General features: G+C 33.6%; 2 protein-coding genes across 3 annotated transcripts; both read left to right on the plus strand.

The window, feature by feature from the left end:
* Positions 1-4,579: 4,579 nt before the first annotated feature.
* LOC118036017 (uncharacterized) lies at positions 4,580-12,852 on the plus strand. Its single transcript, XM_035041705.2, has 9 exons — positions 4,580-4,769; positions 5,822-8,947; positions 9,067-9,147; positions 10,094-10,246; positions 11,133-11,296; positions 11,396-11,543; positions 11,695-11,817; positions 12,039-12,126; positions 12,420-12,852. Exons 2-9 carry the CDS (start codon positions 5,933-5,935, stop codon positions 12,596-12,598), a joined length of 3,951 nt encoding a protein of 1,316 aa, XP_034897596.1. The 5' UTR covers positions 4,580-4,769; positions 5,822-5,932; the 3' UTR covers positions 12,599-12,852.
* Positions 12,853-15,675: 2,823 nt separating this feature from the next.
* Positions 15,676-23,440, plus strand: LOC118036018 (elongation factor G-1, mitochondrial). Of its 2 annotated transcripts, XM_035041707.2 has the most exons (20): positions 15,676-16,224; positions 16,974-17,195; positions 18,150-18,271; positions 18,371-18,521; positions 18,833-18,904; positions 19,027-19,122; positions 19,199-19,287; positions 19,416-19,482; positions 19,555-19,593; positions 20,474-20,534; positions 20,824-20,933; positions 21,106-21,180; positions 21,268-21,336; positions 21,439-21,560; positions 21,867-21,992; positions 22,304-22,424; positions 22,548-22,648; positions 22,735-22,795; positions 22,962-23,015; positions 23,117-23,440. In XM_035041707.2, exons 1-20 carry the CDS (start codon positions 15,820-15,822, stop codon positions 23,219-23,221), a joined length of 2,268 nt encoding a protein of 755 aa, XP_034897598.1. In that variant the 5' UTR covers positions 15,676-15,819; the 3' UTR covers positions 23,222-23,440. The 2 variants fall into 2 exon arrangements, with proteins under 2 accessions (XP_034897598.1, XP_073263221.1); XM_073407120.1 differs by lacking the exon at positions 15,676-16,224 and having other exon boundaries at positions 17,055-17,195; positions 18,391-18,521.
* The last annotated feature ends 993 nt before the right edge of the window (positions 23,441-24,433 follow it).

Raw genomic sequence — 24,433 nt, forward strand, 5'->3', positions numbered from 1 at the left:
TGAAAAGGAAAAGATAATGCACAATAAAGAGCTGGAAAAGGTGTGTGGTGTGTTTGAATAGGTCAATCTAAGAACTCATTCTATTTGTCTTGAAATATAGGATATTTATAGATCTTGGTTACGTCAATTCAACTCATAATATTAAAAGTTATAAGATAATTAATTGATGAAAACACTGTGTCCACCATTGATTGAAGTGTTTGACCTTACCATTGGTGGAAAGATTGGTGATTATCAGTGATATCTTGGTAGAGAATAACTGTTAACGGGAAAGGAAGCGATTGTTTTGCAAAAACATATGGTGTGTATTTGCACTTCTATCATTTGCTAGAAATATGGTGTCAACCCTATATAAAAATGTATATTTACAAAGAATTTGTTAGCTAGGCGTATAAAATTTTATAGACATAAACGGTGCACAACATCGCATTATAAATCCTAAAAAAATGCTCAACTGTGTACATATTGGACAATTCATATGCTAAGGAAAAGAAGGAGAAGATGTGTGAAAGGCTGAAAAGAAGAAACCTAGTCTTTTGGACCACTTTCTAGATGTTTAGGTTGGTTGAAACATCTAAAAATGGTCTCTTTTTTTTTTTTTTTTTTTGGTGTGAGTATTACATGCCCTAGATAGTGGGTTGATATGTCATTGATGAGCGGCATGTGCAAAGCACTCCTACCATTAATTTTCTAAGGTGCAATTAGACTTGTCATGTCAATATCTTTATAATGATATTAAAAATGTCATAAATAAAGCTCCATCAAAATTTATGTCAAGATTAGGTTTTCTAATTCTAATTCTAAAAACAACTAAAGCATCGTGGTATTTCATTATTCATTCATTGTTTACATAGACTTGATTTATTACAAATTCATTATATAATAGGGTTTTTTTTTTTTTTTGCTATTTTTTACAAATTCTATTTTTAGAGTTGCAAATGCCATTTAGAAAAGTCAAGTTGATAATATGGTTATCTAAATAGTATAAATATAGTTTTACTTGTGTGCACTTCAATGATAAAAAAAAAAAAAAAACTATTTAGAAAAAACCAATTGTATTTTAATATACTTAACACACAACTATTTTAATAATTTGATATGTTCTGGTTAACTTGATGGATTTTAATACAACTTCGTATGATTCTCAATCAACCTAATATTAAAGCATAAAATTAAAAAAAAAAATCAATTAAAAAAATAACTCGAGTCAACCCGTGTAAACTCTCAGAACTTGTGACACATGTCATGAGACCAGAATAATCTCATAAAAAACATATATTTTTTTAAAAAAATAAAAAAACTAGTAAAAAATATTATTATAATGAATAATATTTTAGATTTTTTTCCAAGATACGTAGGAATAGTATTTATATAAAAAATAATAAAATAATTTTATTTTAAAAAAAAAATCTAACTGAATGTGCCTTTATTGTTGTGGGGTTGCTTTTTAACTTTTTAGATAGCTTCTATTGTTGGTTTTTTTTTTTTTTTAATCACTGGTGAGCGGTTAGTTTCTTTTTTCTTTAGCTGAGACCCTACATTCACGAACATCAAGTTTTGGTCCGTCGAACCCTTTTATGTTTTATTTTAATTTATACAATTATCTCTCGTAGTTTTTTTTTTTTTTTTTTTTCATCTGCTTCGGTTGCTTATCATCACATTTTTTCTTGTTATCGCCATCTAGTCATCTAGTATCACTATCGTCTGTATATTTTACTCATTGGCTTTGTTTACAACATCTTTTTGGCAAGTTGATTTTTTAATTTCTTTTTCTTAAGAGATTAACTTTTGAAATTCAGGATACTTATTGATCTCTTTTATTTTTTTTCCTTTATCAGGTGTTGAGTATTGAAATTTGGACTCGGCATGTTAAACTTTTCCAAGAAACACTTGAGACATGATAAACATTATCTTCATTAATGTTACTAAATTTTTTTTAGGTAAACTTATCAGTGATCACCATGTTGTCTTTCGGTCACATATTGATATTTATATATTTGAATAATAAAAATTGAATAAAATTAAACTAATGATATATTTAGTTGAGGTTAAATTTAATTATATTTATACAAAGATCATTAATAAACATGAAAAATTAAATAAATAAATTATCAAGTTCAAGATACAAAGTAAGTAACAACTTGGTTCTTAGGGATTCATTCACATGCTAATTATATAAATCTTCATGAAAATGAACGCATATATCTCACATTGCCTGCATTATAGGATTGATATGCATTTAGTCAGTTTAAAATTCATCAGGTTTAAAACTATTAAATCTAAGTTTTAAGTTGAACCAGTCAACCGCTTATTCATTTAAGATGAACACCTGATAATCGATAATCTATAGAAATTGGTTGATTATTTGTCCTTATCAATATGAACTAGTCTAACCATTTTATTTGTCAAGGGAACAATAATAACTATAAAAATCATGATGTCAGAATTATTAATTAATAAAATATCAGGGGATGAAATTGAAAAAAATCATGATAAAAAGAATAAATAAATAAATAACAAATAAATAAATAAAGGCCAAGTCTAACATAAAAATAAAATGAAATAAAATGTTGAGGGATGCAATTGAGAAAAAATTCAATTTGGAGAATAATTAAAAAAACAGTAATGAAAATAATGAAGACAAAATCTAATACGTAAAAAAAATCAAAGAAAGATGAAATTGAAAGAAAATTCCAATTCTATTAATTATTTAAAATAAAAAATAACAATTAAAAAAATAGTGACCAAATACAAAAGAAATACAAATCAAATGGATGCTTTGAAAATGTGTAGCGACATACATGAAAAATGAAGGAGGGAGAGGAAATAAAAAAAAAAAATTACTAGTGAAAAGGTCAAGATTTGTTGGTCACATGCGTTGCTTATAGATTGAGGGGCTATCTTGAGGATTCAAACGATGTCGTTAAAACTGGTGTTTGGTTGTTGGATAACATCATATATATTTCAAAAGCATGGATGTATTCGCTCGCGCTCATGTAAACTGCTAATATCATCAACTTTTTAATATTAAAAAATATTTTATACATGCTAATATACCAAATTTCCCTTAATCAAACTTGATAAACCCTAAACTCAAATTAAAAATAATTTAAAATCATGATAATGTAGTTATTTTACTATTCTTTTAAATTGAAAAAATAAAAAAACCCCTGCTCACCAGTGCAATTATTTTCCCCTCAAAGATATTTTAGTTATTTTATTGTAAAAAAAACAGTAAAAAAAAGCCTTTCTACCCTGTTGCCAAGGCAATTATTTATGTCAAGAAGAGTAAAATCATATCATAATTTTACTATTCCGAATCCACGTCCTTTTTAGTTTCTTAATTTTGCAATTCCAGAGATATCCCCGGTCTAGAGATTCTTCCAAGTAACATTTATTCTGGCACCCTCTTTTATGAAATCATAGTTCCACCCCGAGTCTATTAATTATGGCTGGATTTTTTTTTTATAAATATTTTATAAATATTTATTTATTTTTTATTTTTTTATTAATTTCAAATTAATATATTTTTAGTATTTTTAAATTATTTTGATATGCTGATATCAAAAATAATTTTTAAAAAATAAAAAAACATCATTGGCATGGATTTTGACACGAAAAATTATTTAATTTTTTTATTAACTTTAAATTAATTTATTTTTAATATTTTTAAATTATTTTGATGTGCTGATATCAAAAATAATTTTTTAAAAAATAAAAAAAATATTATTAATGAAAAAGTTATTTAAATAATTGAGGTTTCTTATAACATTACATTGATGTGATCTGGCTACAAGTTCCTCGGAAGATTATTTATCCTCACAATTCTAGTTATATTGCCACACGCATAGTATTTATGCTATTTGCTTATTCTTATAGCGTCGTATCCTGTCAAGTCAATTTATTGAAACTAATTATGTTTGCCGTAATGGTGCCAACATTTGACTAATATCTCAACCGTGAATTTAAAGAAGAAAAGTTTGTTGCAAAAACACCCTTAGGGACTATTTTACTCTCTCTAACACAGTACATTAAATTACCTCAGCACTCTGAAATAGAACTAGGATTCTTCATAGTGCACTAGATTAACATATTTATTTAATTATTTTTACTATCTTAATTTTTTTTTTTTAATTTTTGAATCATTTAAAAAATAAAAAAAATACTATTTTAATATATTTTTAAGTAAAACATAATTTATAACCTTTGTAACCTCCATTTTCATGGCGAAGAAATCGGATATTTTTCGCCTGTTGAAGGTCCCTTCTCATTTTCGTTTTCCTAGAAAGAAAGGGATGAAGAAAACAAATGAAATAAAATAAAATAAAATAAAATTATGTTATTTGTTTTTTTTTTTTTTAAAGGAAAAAAAAGAAAAGGGTGTTCCTGGAATTCTCACATCCAAATCCAAAGGGAGAACCACCAGCTAAGCTAACTATTAAGTGGGACCTACACAACTAAGCAAAGCATGACTCCGTGGTAAAAAACGTAGACGACACGCACGCGTGGGTTTCATTAAACTCTCCGCAAATACCGACTTTTTTTTATTTTAAGATAAAAATCATCAGTACACAGTTGCCTCAAACCCCAAGAAAATCACAAAATTAATATTAGAAAAAGGCAACAAGATTTATAGATCTAGCAACATCTACACGCACAAAAACAATAAAAAAATAATTAAACATGCTATAAAATCAAGAGAGAGAAAGCAAGAGAGCTCTGACTCTGGCTGCTGCCTAAGCTTTTACGGTCATTGCTTCTATTTTCTGGTACTTCTTATTTCTTCGCTTCTCATCCACTTTCATTTTTTTGCTTCTTAGTTTCAATCCTTTTCATTTGGTTAAGCTGTGGTCGTGATTAGTTTATAATTATGGTCCCATCCTTTTGTTTTGTTTTTTCTTCTGGCGAGTTGAGGTGTAATCAGAGTGAATTTTGGGCTTTTGAGTGAGGATTCCATGTGGTTTTTTTTTTTTTTTTTTTTTTTTTTTTATGTGTATTGAGTTTAGGGTTCTTAAGAGTCTAAAGTTTACTCTTTGAGCTTGATTTCAATTTTGCTGGTTTTTTGTTAGGGTTTGATGTGTCTTTTATTTATGATCAGGTTTTTTCAAGTGGATTTAAATAACTTAGTTGTTTAAGTATGATTTTTGTCTTTCAATCTTTTTTTTTCCCGTGTACAGATTGTATTTTTGTCCATCTGGAATTTTGGAATTAAGCATTTTTTTGGGTGTGATTATTATGTAATGAGTTGTCTAAGTCTGGTGTTTTTAACATTTGATTGATTCATAGTACAATGAGATGTAGTAATTTAGTGGAAGCATCTTTGATTTTTGAATGTAACTGGTACTTTTCTATTTGTTTGGCTACAAAGAAAAGAAAGCAAAAGTAACGAGATTACAAGTTTTTAATATTAAGTCCGCTTTGCCAAGGACATGGAAATGCAGCACCTGCTAATCTTATGACCTTCAAAGTCCACACGATTTTTCTTAAAGCAGATCCATCTTTGTCCTAAGGCATGCATATTTGTATTCTTTTTGTGTAGATTAATGCCTTTTTTTTTCTTCTTTTATTTAAGTGAGTAGATCTATCTATTTCATGTTACTTTGTGCAGCTCTGCCATCACTGGGGAGCTTTCCTGTAAAACTTACTGAAATTTGATACTAAATAAGCTCTTGATCATGTATTTGTTTCTGTTTAAGATGATTGAAATTTTTTGTCTTGTTGCTCCTAATATTTTCTTTTCCTAAAGATTGCTCATGCTAGGCATTTTGCTTTCTAATTAACCAAGTAATTCTTATTAGCAAGAGCTTATTTCCCATTTCAGGTTTTCTCCTGCAAATATGTCATCTTGCAAACAAAGTTTGTGGTTGCCCATACAAGCGATTCTGTACTGATATGGCAATATTGGCTTGCCTTACTGGTGAAATTGACCCAAATGGACAGGAATCCGGGAAAAGGCATGACAGATCAGCAGAAAAACTATGAACAAGTTCGATATAATAACATGGAAGCTAGAAATGAAGGGCTGGGGTCTGTAAACCAAAGGTTTTTCCATGATCCATCAGCTAATATTAATACTAACATGCGACCTCCTGACTACAACATGTCAATTGGAGCTAGGCCTGTGCACAATTACTCCATTCAGACTGGTGAGGAATTCGCTCTTGAATTTATGCGGGAGAGGGTGAACCCCAGGCAACAGCTCTTTCCAAATGCTTATGTTGATCCTAATAGCACAACTAGCTATATGGAACTAAAGGGCATATTGGGAATATCTCATTCGGGTTCGGAAAGTGGGCCTGACATCTCTACAATAAGCACAGTAGAAAAAGCCCGGAACCAGGAGTTTGACCGGAAGGGATCTTCTGTGCATGAAGACCAAAGTTATTATGATCCTGCCCGACCGGTACCACAAACCTCATCAAGAAATGACAGCAGTCGAGGAATTCATGGTTATACATCTTCAGGAGCCTCTGATAGTTCATCATCAAAGGTGAAGTTTCTCTGCAGCTTCGGTGGTACAATTTTGCCCCGTCCAAGTGATGGAAAGCTGAGATATGTTGGGGGTGAAACACGCATTATCCGGATAAGCAAGAATATTTCCTGGCAGGAGCTTATGCAGAAAACTTTGGCAATTTACAATGAATCTCACACTATAAAATATCAGCTTCCCGGTGAAGATCTTGACGCTTTGGTTTCTGTATCCTGTGATGAGGATCTTCAGAACATGATGGAAGAATGCAATGTATCAGAAGATGGGGGATCAAAGAAGCCTAGGATGTTCTTGTTTTCTAGCACTGATCTAGAGGACTCCCAATTTGGCCTGGGAAGTGGAGAGGGTGACAATTCTGAGATTCAATATGTTGTTGCTGTAAATGGTATGGACTTGGGTTCAAGGAAGAATTCAATTAATCTGGTAAGCGCATCGGGGAACAATTTGGATGAGTTACTCAGTCTTAATGTTGAGAGGGGCAGCAGTGGAGTTGCAGCTGAATTAACTGGAAGTAATGCTCCATCTTCAGCTGTTAATATGCTGCCTTCAACAACCCAATCTTCTCAACCAGTACTGACGAGTTCATCTAGTGCCCAAGAATCTAATTCACAGCCTTACCATGGCCAGAAGATGCATCATGGAGATGCCAGCCAGCATCCAGTGTCCTCCATGCAACCTATGCAGAGCTTCCCCCAGATGGATGAAAAGGGAACCAATCCATTGCCGGTCCCAATTCAGTATGGTTTTGGCTCACATCTCCCTATCCATGCAATGGCTGGGGAAAATCTAATGGGAGTGCCTTTCCGCATGTATCCAACTCAACAGGGGGTTTTGGCAGAAGAGAAACCGTACAATGGCTTTCATGTGCAAAATGCAGAAGCATCTGTAACGGATGCAAAACTGAAAAGAGAGAGCTCAGGACAGAAAATAAATGAACCTGAGAAAGTTCAAACCCTGGATAAGGAGGCAAGAATAAAGGAATCGAAAATGAAACGAGATGATTCACTCCAGAAGCTTAATGAAACTGTTAAAATTCAGGCAGTGGAAAATGATACTGTTTCCTTGCATCCATATGATAGTTCCATTCCAAATTATACTTCTAGAGAAGAAGTATTGGTTGCCAATTCAACACCAGAAGTAGGATCAGGTCTGCTGCTTATGAAAAATAATAAAAGCCCCCATGAACCTGTACTGAATTCGATGTCCACTGAAATTGTGACTGAAGGGATAAAGAATAACGGGGATGACCATTTTCACTCATCTGGCGATCCATTTGCCCCAGGATATGGGGGTTCTGAGGCTGATCCAACAGATTTTAGCTACTTTGAACCATCTGTGGCTCCTCATCGGGTTTTTCATTCTGAGCGAATTCCCAGGGAGCAGGCAGAATTAAATCGCTTGTCAAAATCCGAGGATTCCTTTGATCCTCAGATTATAATAACTCAAGCACGTTCTGGTTGTTCTCAACCAGTTATAGAATCAATTGATAAGTTGCACGAAGGAAATGTGGCTTCCCAGACTGACCAGCCCCACTCATCTGCAAAATTGTGTTATGCAAAGCCTCAGACTGTTGAAGATGGACTTGCACGGTTTGAGAAGTATAAAGAATTTGCTGATAACATCAGTACAGTGAATCCCAGCATTGCTCAAGGTCTTGGGTCAAATGTGCAGAAATCTGAATCAAGACGTGTTGTTTTTAATCCAGTGGATGATTATGAAGGTTTCCAGGTTAAAGGCAACTATACTGATCTCTCTATCAATGATAACGAAACAGTTGGGTTGACACATCCAACAGCAAGTCAGGGAACTTCCAGTAAGCACCCAGAAGATCCTGCTTTGGGGCCTCCAGAGTATGAAAGAACTGAGACTGTTTCTGACAATAATAATGGGAACAACACTAAGGTGAATGTGCAGCCTTTGGCATGGGCAGAGAGCCCAGTTAGAGCTGTATCTGAGGGGGATCCCAGCATTGGCGTTGGCACTCCTGAGAAGAAAGACATACGAATCGATATAAATGACCGGTTTCGTCCTGATATCCTCTCTGATATTTTCTCACAAGCCAAAATCCATGAGAATGTGGTCAGTCCAATTGTTGATGGAGCGGGCTTGAGCTTGAACATGGAGAATCATGATCCGAAACACTGGTCTTACTTTCGGAACTTGCAAGATCAGTTTGTTAGGAAAGATTTTTCCCTTATAGACCAAGACCATCTGGGTTACTCATCCTCCCTTACAAATGATGAAGGAGGGACGCTCATTGATTATAGTTATCCACCTTTAAAGTCTGCTGGAGTTACCTTGCCTCACATTGAGGAAGATGTTCAACAAGAGACATCTGGTGTTGTTGGGCCGAACACCATGGATTCCCATGCAGATTATGGTCATTTCGAGCTGAAGGAAACTGAGAGTGCGCAATTGGATGGGGTGAATGCTAGAATACCAGAATCAGAGTATGAGGTACTTTGATGAGTTTTTTTTTTTTTTTTTTTTTTTTTTTATCATCTGTTTGATAATCCAGGTGTCTTACCTTCTTGCTATCATTTCGCCAGACATTCTGATTTTCTTAATGCTGTCAGGGTGGGAAGTTGGACATTCGAAACACTGGTGCACATCTTGTTGACCTTTCCCCAGGAGAGTTTGATATTAGCACCTTGCAGGTAATTTCTTTCAATTTTCCTTAAACTATGGCTGTGCCATGTGGCAGAAGCTGAAAATTTTGTTGGTTGCAGACTCATTTTGCATTTTATTAGATTATTGTTTGGAAATTCTCATATGTGAAAATCTCAATAGTTTAGCCAAGGTACTATTCTAGTTGAACAGAAGAGTATTGATAAAGCATTGTTGGACTGGAAAATGCAAAACTTGTATCTAGAGTCTGCTCTGATGTCTTTTGCAGAAACCATAAGAAATGAAAAGGAGAAAATAAGTATTTTAAGTGAGAAATGGACTGTTTTGCACCACCTACTGCCCTCCAGGAGGGGGAAATGCAAAACTTGTATCTAGAATCTGCTCTGTTGTCTTTTGCAGAAACAATAAGAAATGAAAAGGAGAAATGGACTGTTTTACACCACCCACTCTCCTCCATGAGGGTGAGACCCATGGTTGACAGTTCAACCAACTGGAGGTGTTGTTTCTGGGGTGGCAAATGTGAAGTAACACGGGTTGTGTCTCCCTCCTGACACTGCTTTCTTCACTGTAGTGGATATAGTAACATGCACCTTAACACTGGCAATGTTTGACTAGAGAATTTTGGTGTTTTGTTTACGGTGATGCTCTGCATTTGCAAGCTCATTTCAGGAAGTCCAACGCAGTTTAAATTATGAATAAAAATATATGAAACAATATGATGTCTCATGCTCACTTGGAATCACTTTGGCATATCCAGACATCCTTTTTGAATGACCTAGTGGACTCGAATTCCTGCTGTTTCATTCACTTTTTTGCACATATAGATGCATAATGAGACATCTAGTGACTTGCTGTTAGTCATGCATTATATTGGATGTTTTTTATTTTTATTTTTTTTAAGACTCCCTACCTTCATTATTATTGGAGCTGTTATTGAGGATTTCTTTTAGTTGTATAATTTTTTTGTCATCACAGATCATAAAAAATGAAGACCTGGAAGAGTTGAAAGAATTGGGGTCCGGCACTTTTGGTACTGTTTTTCATGGAAAATGGAGAGGTACGGATGTTGCTATTAAGCGTATAAAAAAGAGCTGTTTCACAGGTCGTTCATCGGAACAAGAAAGATTGGTGAGCTTCTGTTCTTTCTATTGATTTTTTAATTGAAATTAAGCACGAAAATAGTTGACTTTTGTAAATAAGGCAGTTTTACTTGTGATTATCAATGAGACTGACAATTGAAATTGCTCAATATTTCATTTTTTAGTTTCTAGGACTATTTATTAGTTCAAGATCCCTCTTACTAACTGGGATCAAAGAATTAGCACATCTGTTTTTCTCAAAACGTTTATGAACTTATAAACTATAATCTAATAATCAAGTCAATTCCTTGATTATAAGAGCTTATAAGATCATTTCAAACCGGACAAGACTAGAGTAGCCTTGCGTACATCCTCATTTACAAGAAAAGTCATTTGTATCTAAAAAAATACTGTAAACATTACATATGGATCCCTCCATTGTTACATTCTATTTAGGATTAAGAATAGATGTAAAACAAGAAAGACTGGTGAGCTGACTTTCATTCCAGTGACTTTTTGTTATGAACAAGTAAGCATGTAAATGGTTGACTTGTAAGTAAGGAAATAGTAAGGCAGTTGCTAAACCTTATTTTTTGTGTCCAAGATCAAATTTAGATTAGAAGGCTGGAATGCGATCCATCTCAGATACTTTGAATGTCTTAACTTTTAGCTTGATGTAGCTGCTGCTCTAATGTTTCAGTAACCTTCAGTTAGATGAAAGAAACGGGAATTTTCTTTCATACTGCCTGTTTAAGGTTAGGTTCTTTTTCACGTGAGTGAACAGAGTGGGTGTGGTTTTCATGAGTGGAGTTTTACACAATTATGTGCAAGTTGATCAACATGGTAAACTATCTGCCTGAATATCAAGAAGAACAGGGATCCGTTCCATACTTGTCTCATTCTGCATCAATAAGCAGTACTTATATTTTTTTCAGACCGTGGAGTTCTGGCGTGAAGCTGAAATTCTCTCAAAGCTTCACCACCCCAATGTAGTTGCATTTTATGGAGTGGTTCAGGATGGGCCAGGAGGAACACTTGCCACTGTGGCAGAGTTCATGGTAAATGGCTCTCTTAGACATGTTTTACTTAGCAAGGACAGGTAAGATTTCTATATGTGTTTGTGGATGTTGTACTGTTTTCATTTCACTCTCTGTTAGCGTTGTTGTTGTTGTTTAATCTAACCTTCATGAATGTCTAGGCATCTTGATCATCGTAAGCGTCTCATTATTGCAATGGATGCAGCTTTTGGAATGGAATATTTGCATTCAAAGAACATTGTGCATTTTGATTTGAAATGTGACAACTTGCTTGTCAACCTGAAAGATCCTTTACGACCTATTTGCAAGGTAGCTGTGATACTGTTGCTGTTTGAGTAGGTTCCATTTATGATACATGTTTCTTATCCAACAGCCTGATTTCAGAAATCTTATTTACTTGGCAAGCAGCAAGGTGGTCTAGCGAATCTAATGTTTAACACAAATGCTTCTGTTTTTGCAGGTAGGTGATTTTGGTTTGTCAAAAATCAAAAGGAATACCTTGGTTACTGGTGGTGTAAGGGGAACTCTTCCATGGATGGCTCCAGAACTCCTGAATGGTAGCAGCAGTAAGGTTTCTGAAAAGGCAAGTAACAAATCTCTTCCATGTTGCCTGAAGTGCATATTTACATCCCTGTCAGATTTTGTTTACCATGATTTTTTTTCCCTTCAAACAAGGCAAATTATCAAGACGCTTATAAAAGGACATGAGACTTTGTTACATGAGTTTCGGCATATTGTTTCTCCTGGTCAATTCACAACAGTAATTATGCAATTAATGCTTGTAGCTTCTTCACTTATTGGCAGGTTGATGTGTTCTCTTTTGGCATTGTCTTATGGGAGATTCTCACTGGTGAAGAGCCTTATGCCAATATGCATTACGGAGCAATCATAGGTATGTATGAAACATTCTGGTTACATCAGAGTATTACACTTTTGATGCTCCATTGCACACAGCGTGATAATATGTTCCACAGGTGCTGAAGTTTGGGCCTTCCATGTTCTTTATCGAATATTTTCTGTATTTTAGATTTTTTTAAGAGTTTATGAATATTGGTTTGAGGGTTATAACCTCTTCTATAAATTGTTGTTTGCCGATAAATGTGCCACAACTTTTTATTGATGCTGGAATTGCTTTGTTATTCACATGTCTCTTTGCTGTTTTGCTGTGTACCCTCTCCTTTGCAGGAGGCATAGTTAACAACACTCTGAGACCACCTGTACCGAGCTTTTGTGACTCTGAATGGAGATTGCTAATGGAGCAGTGTTGGGCACCTGATCCCTTGGCCCGCCCATCATTCACAGAGATTACCAGGCGCTTACGTGACATGTCAGCAGCATGTCAAACTAAACAGATACCCAAGTAGTGATACTTGCCAATCCCTTTGCTATGCCTTTTTGGCCAATTGTCATGAAATACAATCATAAGATTTTATTTCTATTTATTTCATAAAAGGTCGTGTGTATTATTTCTAAATGTTTAGGGAGAAGGGGCTCCCAATGTGAAGGTGACCGAGAGTTTTGTGCTGTGCAGGAACATGGAGAAATTCTTGGAGAAATTAAACTTAATGTAAAGCTATTATTTTTGTCGATAGTAAATACAAACTTCAAATTTGAGCTCCATGTGTAATTAATTCGCTCTGCATTCGGTGTTTGTGCATAAGGTGAAGAGCATTCTTCTGGCTCATTATTGGCTCCCCACCAAATTTTTAGAAGCAACTGTTGATTTTTTTCTGTTGCAAGCTGACTATGGACTGCATTAGCAGTAACTATAGGGGATGATACATGTAAGAGGGGCAAGGGCTTGGGATTTAGTGTGAGGGAATTCAACAATACAGAGCAAGAGAGGGAAGATTGGAAGCAAACTACGGATAATTTCAATTTCACGTCTGTGTTGCTCTGCTGGCTTTAGGTGAACATCGGGCTACCATGCTCACAGCACTTTGCCTTCTCCAATTTCCATTCTACATTCACTTTTAGTATGCAGTTAGATTCGTAAAATAATAATAATAAAAAATTCAAGTATACCATAAATTCTGAAAATCTTCATTCTGATATCGACTCTTGAACACAAATTGATCGAATAACTATTATTACTGAAGACTGTCAAATTGATAGATACTTAACAACTTTTTGTCATTCAATTAAAGATAATATTGAAAAGGAGAAGTGTATGTCAAAAGTTATTGCCATCTCTTTGCTTTATCACTTAAAAAAAAAAAAAAAAATGTAAACTCTCACTTAAATAAAGAGCTTAAGCTTGGCCTCTTCATATGAACAGGAAGATGAAACCGGTAGGCCTTTTTATTGATCTCTTGTAGTACCTTTAAAAGGATCAATCTCTCTCGCCCAAAGCTACTTACACTCCACATGAAACCTGTAATTAGTAATCCGAGCCCAGACCAAGTCACCAACCTCAAAAGTGACCATCTTGTGATGGCTTTCTGCTTGAAAATTGTTTGTTTTAACTTGATCATGCACCTTACAAAGATAATATGTCATATCTTCAGTCAAACAACATGAGGAATAGGTGCCAACTCAAGCACACTAGATGGATTATTTCCTTGAACAATCTCAGCTCAACCGAGGAGTCTAGTTCAGTCAAACAACATGAGGAATAGGTGCCAATTATTGATTATGTAAAGTTCGTAGTGAGTTGAACTCGAGTTATGCGAGGAAGAATTGAAAAGGATAGAATCGTGGATAAATGAACATAAGGCATTATTTGCACCTACTTTTTTTGCTAGAAGAGTAAAAAATGAGTTTGATTTATTATAAAACACTTTAAAAAAAAAAACAAGTTAATCCTATCTGGTTTTCTTTTGTTGATTGAGATCTAGGTTTGGGATAAGAGAGTGATGGTTAAGATTTTTTTTAATTTAACGATAAAGTTGTAATTTTTAATAAAAAAAACTCTTTAATCATTAATTATAATACAATGATAATCTTTTTTTTAGTTCCTTATAAAGTGTTATTAGCTTATAAACTGTAATTTTCAAAAAAAAAATATTACATTAAGCATTTTATAATTTATTTTATTTTACCTTTTACCTTTATAATTTTAAATATTACAGAACACATCCTCAATAAAAAAAATTCAAAGTAAACCTGCATAAATTATATCATAAAACCCACCAAGAGAAACAAAACCCAATCCCTTTCTGTCTGTTCATCTTACAATTTCTTCACTCTCTCTAGAAAAAAAAATAAAAACCTCATAAAACCCTTAATAGTTTCAATTTTTATTGTTGTTCAGAATCCAAAAGAAGCTTTTAATTGCTAGAAACAATCAATCTTGTTTTCTTGTAAATCTTTAAAAATCTCTAAATTAAAAATTAGAATTACTGTTTATAGAACTATGATTTCAAATATTTTACTTAATGTGGGTTTTGATGGTCCAGCGACAAGAACATAAATAAGTTTAAAATTATTTATATTTCAGGCCAGATGTGCAAAGAACTCTTTAAATAATTAATTATCTAAATGTGAATGATGATGATACACAACTCAATGGAGCTGTAGCTCAAAACTTCATTCTCATCGAGTGTAAACGATGGAGTTTTTGAAGCAACAAACCCATGACTGGACATGGTAAGGAAAATAACAAAGGTAGTTCTACAAACACTCTAGGATGGATCTGGAATGCCCTTCACAAACTTCAAAACACCATGTGATTCTTCTTATTATTTCCCGAATTAAATAAGAAACTAAAATTCATTGCAAATGGTGAAGATCATAAATGAAGGTATGGTTGAAGCAAGATTCCTTATGCAAGCAATGGTAATCAAGATTGTGTGGAAAAAACCAAGTTTAATTAATCAGGTTTTGAGTTTGTTTTTTAATAATTACTAGTTTAAATTTTTTTGAAATATTAGAAAGTTTATATGAATTATTAACTTTTAAAATATAAATTAGTTAAGATATGCGTAAATTTATTTAAATATTTAATTTAATAAAAAGAAAAGAAAAAAAAAAAGATTTTGTGCAAAATGAAAAAGAGTGTCCAAGAAAGACTAAAATCCCCTAGCAGCTACTTACCCTAGATTTTCCCCTTATGAGGAACTACAGAAGCTGAGAAATTTTATCAACGCTTTCATTGAGTAAGATTCAATCATTCGATTCAAGTTTTTCTGGTTTAAAATAAAGTACTTATTTACGATAAATTATTTAGTTATCAAATTAAAAATAATAACAAACTTGTAAATATTTGGATATTTTTTATGAATTTTTTTATACCATATAAAGTTTTTATAAAATTAAAAAAAAATGTAAAATAGAATAAATTAGTATTTTTTTTTCCTATTAAGCTATTTACCTAAATTAAATTCTTCAATTTTACAAGGTTTTTTTTTTCTTTTTCCAATTACTCTATCAATCAAATATATATACGAACACTCTCTGTTAGCCCAAAACTAGTACAGGTATTTAGAAAGACCCATTTTCCCGACCCGACCCGAACCGACCCGACCCGCTAAAGTTTCTCTTTTTCTACCACTACATTTATCTCCACCTTAAACCCCCGCACCCTAAACCTCCACACTCCTCCTCGGGTTTAGGGTTCTACCACATCGGGAATCAATCCACCATCATGACCCGATTCCAAAATGGATCACGCCTCCTCTCCTACACCTTCTCCCGCTCCAAAACGACGTCGTCAGTGTCTCCAACCACCGCTCTCCTCCAGGGCAACTTCCAAATCCAGCACTCTCGCCACTTCTCCAACCTCGCAAGCGCCACCACAAAAGAAGAAAAGGAGCCATGTTGGAAGGACTCGATGGAACGATTAAGAAATATTGGTATCTCAGCTCATATCGATTCCGGTAAAACCACACTCACTGAACGCATACTGTATTACACTGGTCGAATTCACGAGATTCATGAGGTTCGCGGCCGTGATGGCGTTGGGGCCAAGATGGATTCCATGGATTTGGAGAGAGAGAAAGGGATCACTATTCAATCCGCTGCTACTTACTGCACTTGGAATGGATATCAGGTGTTCCAACATTTCAAACGTTTCGAATATTCTCTGCTCAATTTTTAAACGTTTGCGAATTTTGTGTGAGTTTGTGCTTGTTTTAGCTTACAAACAATGAGCAGTTTCAATGTTTGTCTTCTTTATTTTATTTGGGGATTTTGTCATTGTCAATTGTGGGTTTTGTGAGGGTTTTGTTTATTTGGGATTGAAAAGATTGGATTTTTTCGGTTTGATTGGGTAGCTTATGTGTTAAAAGAGGCAGCTTTTGGAGAAGAGAATTTTGCGTTTTTGTTATATTTGGTAAATTTAGGTTGATCTGTTCTTTGGGTTGGAGAGCATGTTATTTTTCTGTTAATTGAGTTACATGTATGAGAGTCTGAGGTAATATGAAATGAAGGATTTAGATTTTCTTTGCAAGGGGATTAATGTTAGCTAAGTGGTGTCAATGGGCAAATTAGTGACTGGGTGGAGAGTTAGAGAAAGAATTTGCGGTTTGGGTGTATTACCTTGGATTGTTAGCTTGTTTTGTTGAGTCTAGTGCTTACAGAATATGGCTGGGAAATTGTTTTGATTTGAAACATTTTGAAATTTTTTTACATGAATTTGGAATGTTTTGAGTATGAATTTGTTGAATTTTGTGCATATTGCATTCTGAACTGTTCTTATACTGGTAATCTATGCAATTATTAGCTAACAGATTCTGAAGCATTTATTGGTGAATTAGAGCTTGTTTTAAAATAGTGATGGTTTTTTCTGTGGTGGTGTAGGTGAATATAATTGATACACCAGGACATGTAGATTTTACGATAGAGGTGGAGAGGGCACTGAGAGTGTTGGATGGTGCAATTCTGGTTTTGTGTAGTGTGGGTGGAGTGCAAAGCCAGTCTATTACTGTGGATAGGCAAATGAGGAGATACGAGGTGCCTAGGCTTGCTTTTATTAATAAACTTGATCGAATGGGAGCTGATCCTTGGAAAGTTTTGAACCAGGTAAACTTGTGTTTCTTTTTAGTGTATTGTGGGTGTTATTTTATAATAATAAACTTAATTAGTGTCATTCTTTAGTTTTTTACTAAATTTGATTTGTTAATGAATGGAAGTTTTATTTTGTTTATTGTTTATAGTGCGGTTATTCAAATTATAGTCACCATAAGGTCACCAACAACACCAAGTAAGGTCCCCACTCCGGTCACCATTGGTGACCTTTTTTGGTGTTGTTGCATTCGTCTCGCCAAGATCTTTTCGACAATACTTGTGGTTTTGTAATTGGAGCTTCAATATGCATTAGAGTCTTTTTTTCTCTCTCTCCTCTCTTCTCAATATAATTGTTTACTTGCCTTTGAATGGAGAGTGTGGCCTGTTCATACACCGCCGGTGACCTTTCTTGGTGTCATTGCATTTGTCTTGTCGTTATTTTTCCAATTATACCAGTGGTTTTGTAATTGGAGCTTCAACATGCCCTAGGGGTTTCTTTCTTTTCTTTTTTCTCTCTCCTTTCTCTTCATTGTAATTATTCACTTGCCTTTGAATAAAGAGTGTGGCCCACTCAGATCACCAACACCTTTCTTAGTGTTGTTGGATTCATCTCGTCGAAATCTTTCTGATGATACAAATGGTGTTATAATCAGAGCTTTGGTGTGCTTGCGAGGTTTTTTTTTTTTTTTTTTTTTTTCCTCGTCATTGTAATTTATGCCTTCTCATTTAACAATTTTTTTGAAATGTGGTGTTTCCCATCAACAGCAATTTTAAATTTCGCATTTTCCAATTGCAACATGTACTAAACTGTGCTATTTTGCCAAAAAAAAATTCAAACTGTCATTTTTTTTATACTAATTTTTTTTATACAAGGATATGAAAACATGTATCATATAAAGATATATTGATAGGTTTTGCCTTTTTTTGTTAGTCTCTCTCATTGCTGTCTATTGTGGTTCATTTTCTTAGGCAAGGTCTAAACTAAGACATCATAGTGCAGCAGTTCAAGTTCCAATTGGGTTGGAAGATGATTTTCAAGGACTTATCGATCTTGTAAAGATGAAAGCGTATTATTTCAATGGCTCAAATGGGTGAGTACATGAACATATGATGTTGGATTACTTTAATTTGTCATGTAATTTTTTTTTAGAATTTAATTTCTTTTTCTTACTATTCATTTCCTCTTTTAGTGAAAAAATTGTCACTGCAGAAATACCGGTTGAGATTGAGGCCTTGGTTGCAGAAAAACGGCGTGAATTAATAGAAACAGTTTCTGAAGTTGATGATAAACTTGCAGATGCTTTTCTCGCAGATGAATCTATTTCAACCTCTGACCTTGAGGTATATCCAAAGACAAAAAATGTATTTCTAAAAGAAAAGTAAATATTCATGAACAATGATTTTTCATGCACCTCATCATCTAGTATAGGAACAAGATATCCAACCTCCTAAATCATTTTTTCCTCTTTTCCTTGACTCTTCAGTTGGTGGGCTTAACTTTAAATTTTCTGTTTGTCATTGTTGTCAAATGTCTCATCAACAAATGCAGAGCTCTAAAGATGTGTTCATTGCTCCTTGCAATGAATTTCATTTTGTAATTGCATGTATTTATTGTGGTCTTAAACTTCAGAATTTTTTATCTTCTTGAGTAGGAGGCAATTCGCAGGGCCACTGTAGCAAAGAAATTTGTTCCTGTATTCATGGGCAGTGCATTCAAGAACAAGGTATTTTATTTTCTCTACTACTGTATCTTTGGGTCTTGGGTATAATTGATGGTAATTATTTGCTGTATTTACTTTGCTGTTTATTCATAGTCTCTTCATATTTTGTCACCTTTTACCTACAGGGAGTGCAGCCACTTTTAGATGGCGTGCTTAGCTATTTGCCTTGTCCCCTTGAAGTTAGTAACTATGCTCTTGACCAAACCAAGGATGAAGAGAAGGTAATTGGTTTAACAACTCAATCTCAATTTATTTCCCACTATTTCCCCCTCAAAATACTGATCAAGCGGTGTGTAGGTTGTCTTGTCTGGAACTCCAGATGGACCACTCGTGGCATTGGCTTTTAAATTAGAAGAAGGGCGTTTTGGTCAGTTGACATATCTAAGGTATGGCTTATTGCTGGTTTAGTTTTCATTTAATGATCTTGCAAGTTTTGCATGAATATGATCTGCTAGATTAGTACTGGACAGCAGACATGTTAACATTTATTATTTTTGTTTTTTCTTGAATGAAGAATCTACGAGGGTGTAATTCGCAAGGGTGATTTTATAGTTAATGTTAACACAGGCAAGAAGATCAAGGTAAGTCTTGGGCACATAATGTGATCTGGCTTCTGTTTCATTCTTGTTACAATCCTAATGAAATCATTGCAGGTTCCTCGCTTGGTTCGGATGCACTCTAATGAAATGGAGGTAAGTTTTTGCACTTTGACATTTCTCTCCGGCCCTGTTTTATTTGCTGGAAAATAATATCTTTTTGGAAAGTGAATTACTTTTTGATGTTTGGTGGTGTCATGGAAAATAAGTTGAAAAATGATTTGTTAATGTTTTTTTCAAGTTTATTAAAAAAATGAAGATTAAATCTGACAAATAAAAAAGTTAAAAGAGAATGAAATTGAAATTTTTTTTTTATAAATTATTTCAAATAAAATAAATATCAATTAAAAAAATAATAACCAAATTTAACAAATAAAAAATTGAAAGAGGATGAAATTGAAAAAAAATCAATTTCATAAATTATTTCAAATAAAATAAATATATAAGGATCAAATCTGATAGATAAAAAAATTCAATTAAGAAAAGAATAAGAGAAAAAAAAATAACTATCAAAAGAATGAGGACCAAAGTAGGTATAAAAATAAAATTAAATCAAATTCTATGAGACGGAATTGAAAAAAAAATATTTTTTTAAAAAAATATATAACAATCAAAAGATTGATGATCGAATTTGATATAATTAATAAATAACATGATATTTTTTATTTTTTTTACAACTTCTAGAAAGTGTTTTTCGCCTAAAATAAAAAAAAATCATTTTTCTAGAAACCAAATTAAATTTTTATTTGATTGAAAAGTGTTTTTCATTAACTAACTTTTATAATGATAAACAAACACGGGAAAGCTTGAAAAGTGATTTCTAGAAAACCAATTTCCATGAAACAAACAAGCCTTAGTAGTCTGTCCAAATGAACCTTTTCCTTTTGTATTTATGTCAATATGAATGAAGATTATTACATGTCTTCTACTATATGCTTAATACATTTTCTCTTCTTCGGGGGATTTTATGTTACAGGACATTCAAGAGGCACATGCTGGGCAAATTGTTGCTGTATTTGGTGTTGATTGTGCTTCAGGTCAATCCTTCACATGCCAAGTCACCAATTGTTTTATTTTTATAATTTTTTTCATGGTTCTTTGAGGAGAATGTCCATGGCAGTCGGAAGTCACTTCAAGTAAAATGTCTGTTGCTGGAAAAATAGAAGTTCTTACTTCTATACTTAGGCATGGGACAAATTTTGAGATCCTGTAATTAGTTGGGATGGGAGCTGAGACTTTCGTCTTATATAATGCATCATTGTTTCTTTTCCTCGTTATTATTCAATATTTTTTTATTAAATATGTCTATTTTTATCGGTTAAACAGGTGATACTTTCACAGATGGATCAGTTAAATACACTATGACATCTATGAATGTCCCTGAGCCAGTTATGTCACTGGCCATTCAACCAGTTTCAAAAGATTCCGGAGGACAAGTAAGTACTAAGGAAATGTATTTTCTTTCCCCTGGTTTTGTTGAACTCAATTTATAAATTATAACCATGACATCAGGGTCTTAGGGGGAAAAAGTTTGGAGCCTCTTTCAATATTTGCATGATATATTGTTCCCTCCAATTTATTTGCATTTTTCTTTTGGAATTTTTGCAGTTTTCAAAAGCTTTGAATCGTTTTCAGAAAGAGGATCCCACTTTCCGTGTTGGCTTGGATCCTGAGAGTGCTCAGGTTTGTTTTGGTAAAATGTTTACATGCACTGTTTCTTTAATCATACAGTAACCTGTTGGTGTGATGTAATGATGCTTTTGTGGTTAGACCATAATTTCTGGAATGGGAGAGTTGCATTTGGACATATATGTGGAACGGATTAGGAGAGAGTACAAGGTATCTCTGCCTGTTATGATAGTTATTTCCATTTTATTGGTATTCTGGTTAGAAATGATCTTTTTATTAATTTATGTTCCTCCACAACTGTTGCCTGAAAAGGTTGATGCAAGTGTTGGGAAACCTCGTGTGAACTTCAGGGAAACCATTACTCAGCGTGCTGAATTTGATTATTTACATAAGAAGCAAAGTGGAGGGCAAGGACAATATGGACGAGTATGCGGGTGAGTGTTCAGTATTAATTTCCCATGTTGAAATCCAATTGTTGTGGTATCTAATTTGGCCTAATGATATTATAATAAAAAAGTTATCTGCTTCAGCCACCTTTTGGCAGTATATCTATCCATGCAGTAGTTATGTATGGACAGTGTCAAGCTGCTTCCTAGGCACTCCTGTTATTGCCTAGTTAAATGTGCTAATTGTTTGGATTTACTTTGTTTTTTCCAGAACTATATGATCAATTTCAACCGAAGTACCAACTTTATAATTGTGATCCCTGGGATTGCCTTGCTGTATTTTTCCATGTACAGGTACATCGAGCCAATTCCACAAGGGTCAATGACTAAGTTCGAGTTTGATAACATGATCGTGGGACAGGTTATACCATCAAATTTTATTCCTGCAATCGAGAAGGGCTTCAAAGAAGCTGCCAATTCGTGAGTAGCTTTTGGCAAGAATAATGATCATTGTTTTGTAATTTATGAGAAGGTTCCTGTTTTATCCTGGAAATGTTTTAGAAGTTCCCTCTTTTTAGTCCCTCCCTCGGGTCACAACAAAAATTCATGCTGAAAACTTAAATGAGAACTTTATAACTACAGTTATTTGAAGTCTTAACATATGGTGTTAGAATTGTTTGTTTTGAGAACTAGGTTGATGCTACTTTTTCGTTCCATTTGTAATATAAAGGTTTGCACCATGTGTGATTTCAGATGATAAAGTTGTGACCTCTTTGCACTTGCATGTACAGTGGTTCTTTAATAGGGCACCCGGTAGAAAATCTTCGAATTGCTTTGACTGATGGTGCTGCCCATGCTGTGGATTCTAGCGAACTTGCATTTAAATTAGCAGCAATATATGCCTTTAGACAGGTACTTCCCTTATCCTGTGTTTATTGGTGAATTTCTTTATACATGGGCTGGCTGTATTTGGAGGCTTCTAGTTCTGATTCTCTCTCTTTTTCTTTTTTTTTTTTTCAAAATTCTATTAAACAGTGTTACACTGCTGCAAAACCTGTGATACTGGAACCTGTAATGCTGGTGGAACTGAAAGTACCAACAGAGTTTCAGGGTACAGTTGCAGGTGACATTAACAAGTGAGTGACTTTTTTTACTATGCATTATCATTGTTTCTCTCTTTGCTTTTTATAGTACTCAAATTGCTTGTCTTGTCGTGTGATAGGAGGAAAGGTGTGATTGTTGGAAATGATCAGGATGGGGATGACTCTATCATAACAGCCCATGTAAGCATAGCTTTCTCCCCTTTATTTTTTAGTATCTGAGGCCTACTTTGATAAAAGAAAAAAAGTCAAGGATGAGTGGAAGCGTATCCTATGATCATGAGATCTTTGGTGATAATTTAACCCCAAACTAATTGATTCTGAGGAGTTCCTGTGATTGACTTTTCAGGTGCCTTTGAACAATATGTTTGGTTACTCGACTGCTCTACGTTCAATGACGCAGGTGACCTGAATGGGAGATTCAAGTTTCTTTCCTTTTGGAAGTGCGAAGTGTTTCCTTGCTCAATATTTGTCTGTGCATACTGATCTTTTTCATTTTTACAGGGGAAAGGGGAATTCACAATGGAATATAAAGAACATTCACCTGTTTCTCAGGATGTGCAAATGCAATTGGTAAACACCTACAAGGCCAGCAAGACAGCTGAATAGGAGAAGATATCCATAAAAGCATATGCCCCTGTATTCCTTACACAAGCCCCAAGGGTTTTTTTTTTTTGACGACTAAGTCTACTGTTATAGTAATATTCATTAGTTCGATCAGATTTGGATCAATCAGTTTTGGAATATGCCGTGGGGCACTTTCTTCAATATTCTTGTTATAATAATATTTATTGTATTATTTTATTAATGGGTTAAGATTTTAGGATATATATTGATAAATCAAGCAGAATCGAGCTGATATTGATTGAAGGCTTGTTTCCTCTTAAGTTAAAATTTCATGATGATTGGAAATTGAAAAGGCCTTAAAAAAAAAATCTTGATGTTACTTTGTATATTTTTTTAATTTATCTTGTTGTATTTGTTTTTAATTTAAATTTAAATTTTTAATTTACTTAGTATTTTACTATTTAAAAATACTAATGTTAGATGAATTCTAGTTAGCTAAGATTTAGTTAGGAATTTTTTTTCTATAAATAATTCTAGATTTAGAACTAGAATAAATAAGAATGTTTAGTATATTTTTAGAAGATTTATACTATTATTAAGATTTAAATTTTATAAAATATTAAAGCTTTTTCTTTAAATTTCTCTACAACTTAAGTATGTAATCTTAGGGTTTGAGAACTAGTGTTATCCATGCTATACGTCATGTCAATTGGTATTAGAGTAAGTTGGTTTATTTGATTGACAGAGACAGTAGCAACATATCCCGAGTGAAGATTATTTGAGGTGTTGTGTGGTCTTAAAAAATGTTGTATAATTAGTTGGAGCAAATTATGGCATGATTATTGCATATTGTCCTTGTTGTCTATAAGAATGGAACGAGTCCTTCGGTTGATGGAAAGCACAAACAATGATCGTGAAAAAAAAAAGGAACATGTTTGGAGATTTATCTTAAGTTAAGCTGAACTCTATATCTATTTATGGATTCGATGAGATTTTTTTTTAAGATGAAATTTTTTTGTAAAAAAAATTTGTTAACTGAATGATATAGTTGAAAGTTTGCTTTATTTCAACAAGTTTCCTTGTTATTAGAAAATATGGCTTATCATATATACTTTTTTGTAGTACTAGAGAATGGTGGTTCAAAGTTTCAAAATATATATAACTCGTGCTGATAAGCTTTTAATTCCATCATTGAAAGATTTGAGACAATCATTAATTTTGAAGTTTATACAAGATGAGAAGATTTTATATTGG

Source organism: Populus alba, chromosome 1, assembly GCF_005239225.2.
Source record: "Populus alba chromosome 1, ASM523922v2, whole genome shotgun sequence".
Lineage (NCBI taxonomy): Eukaryota > Viridiplantae > Streptophyta > Magnoliopsida > Malpighiales > Salicaceae > Populus > Populus alba.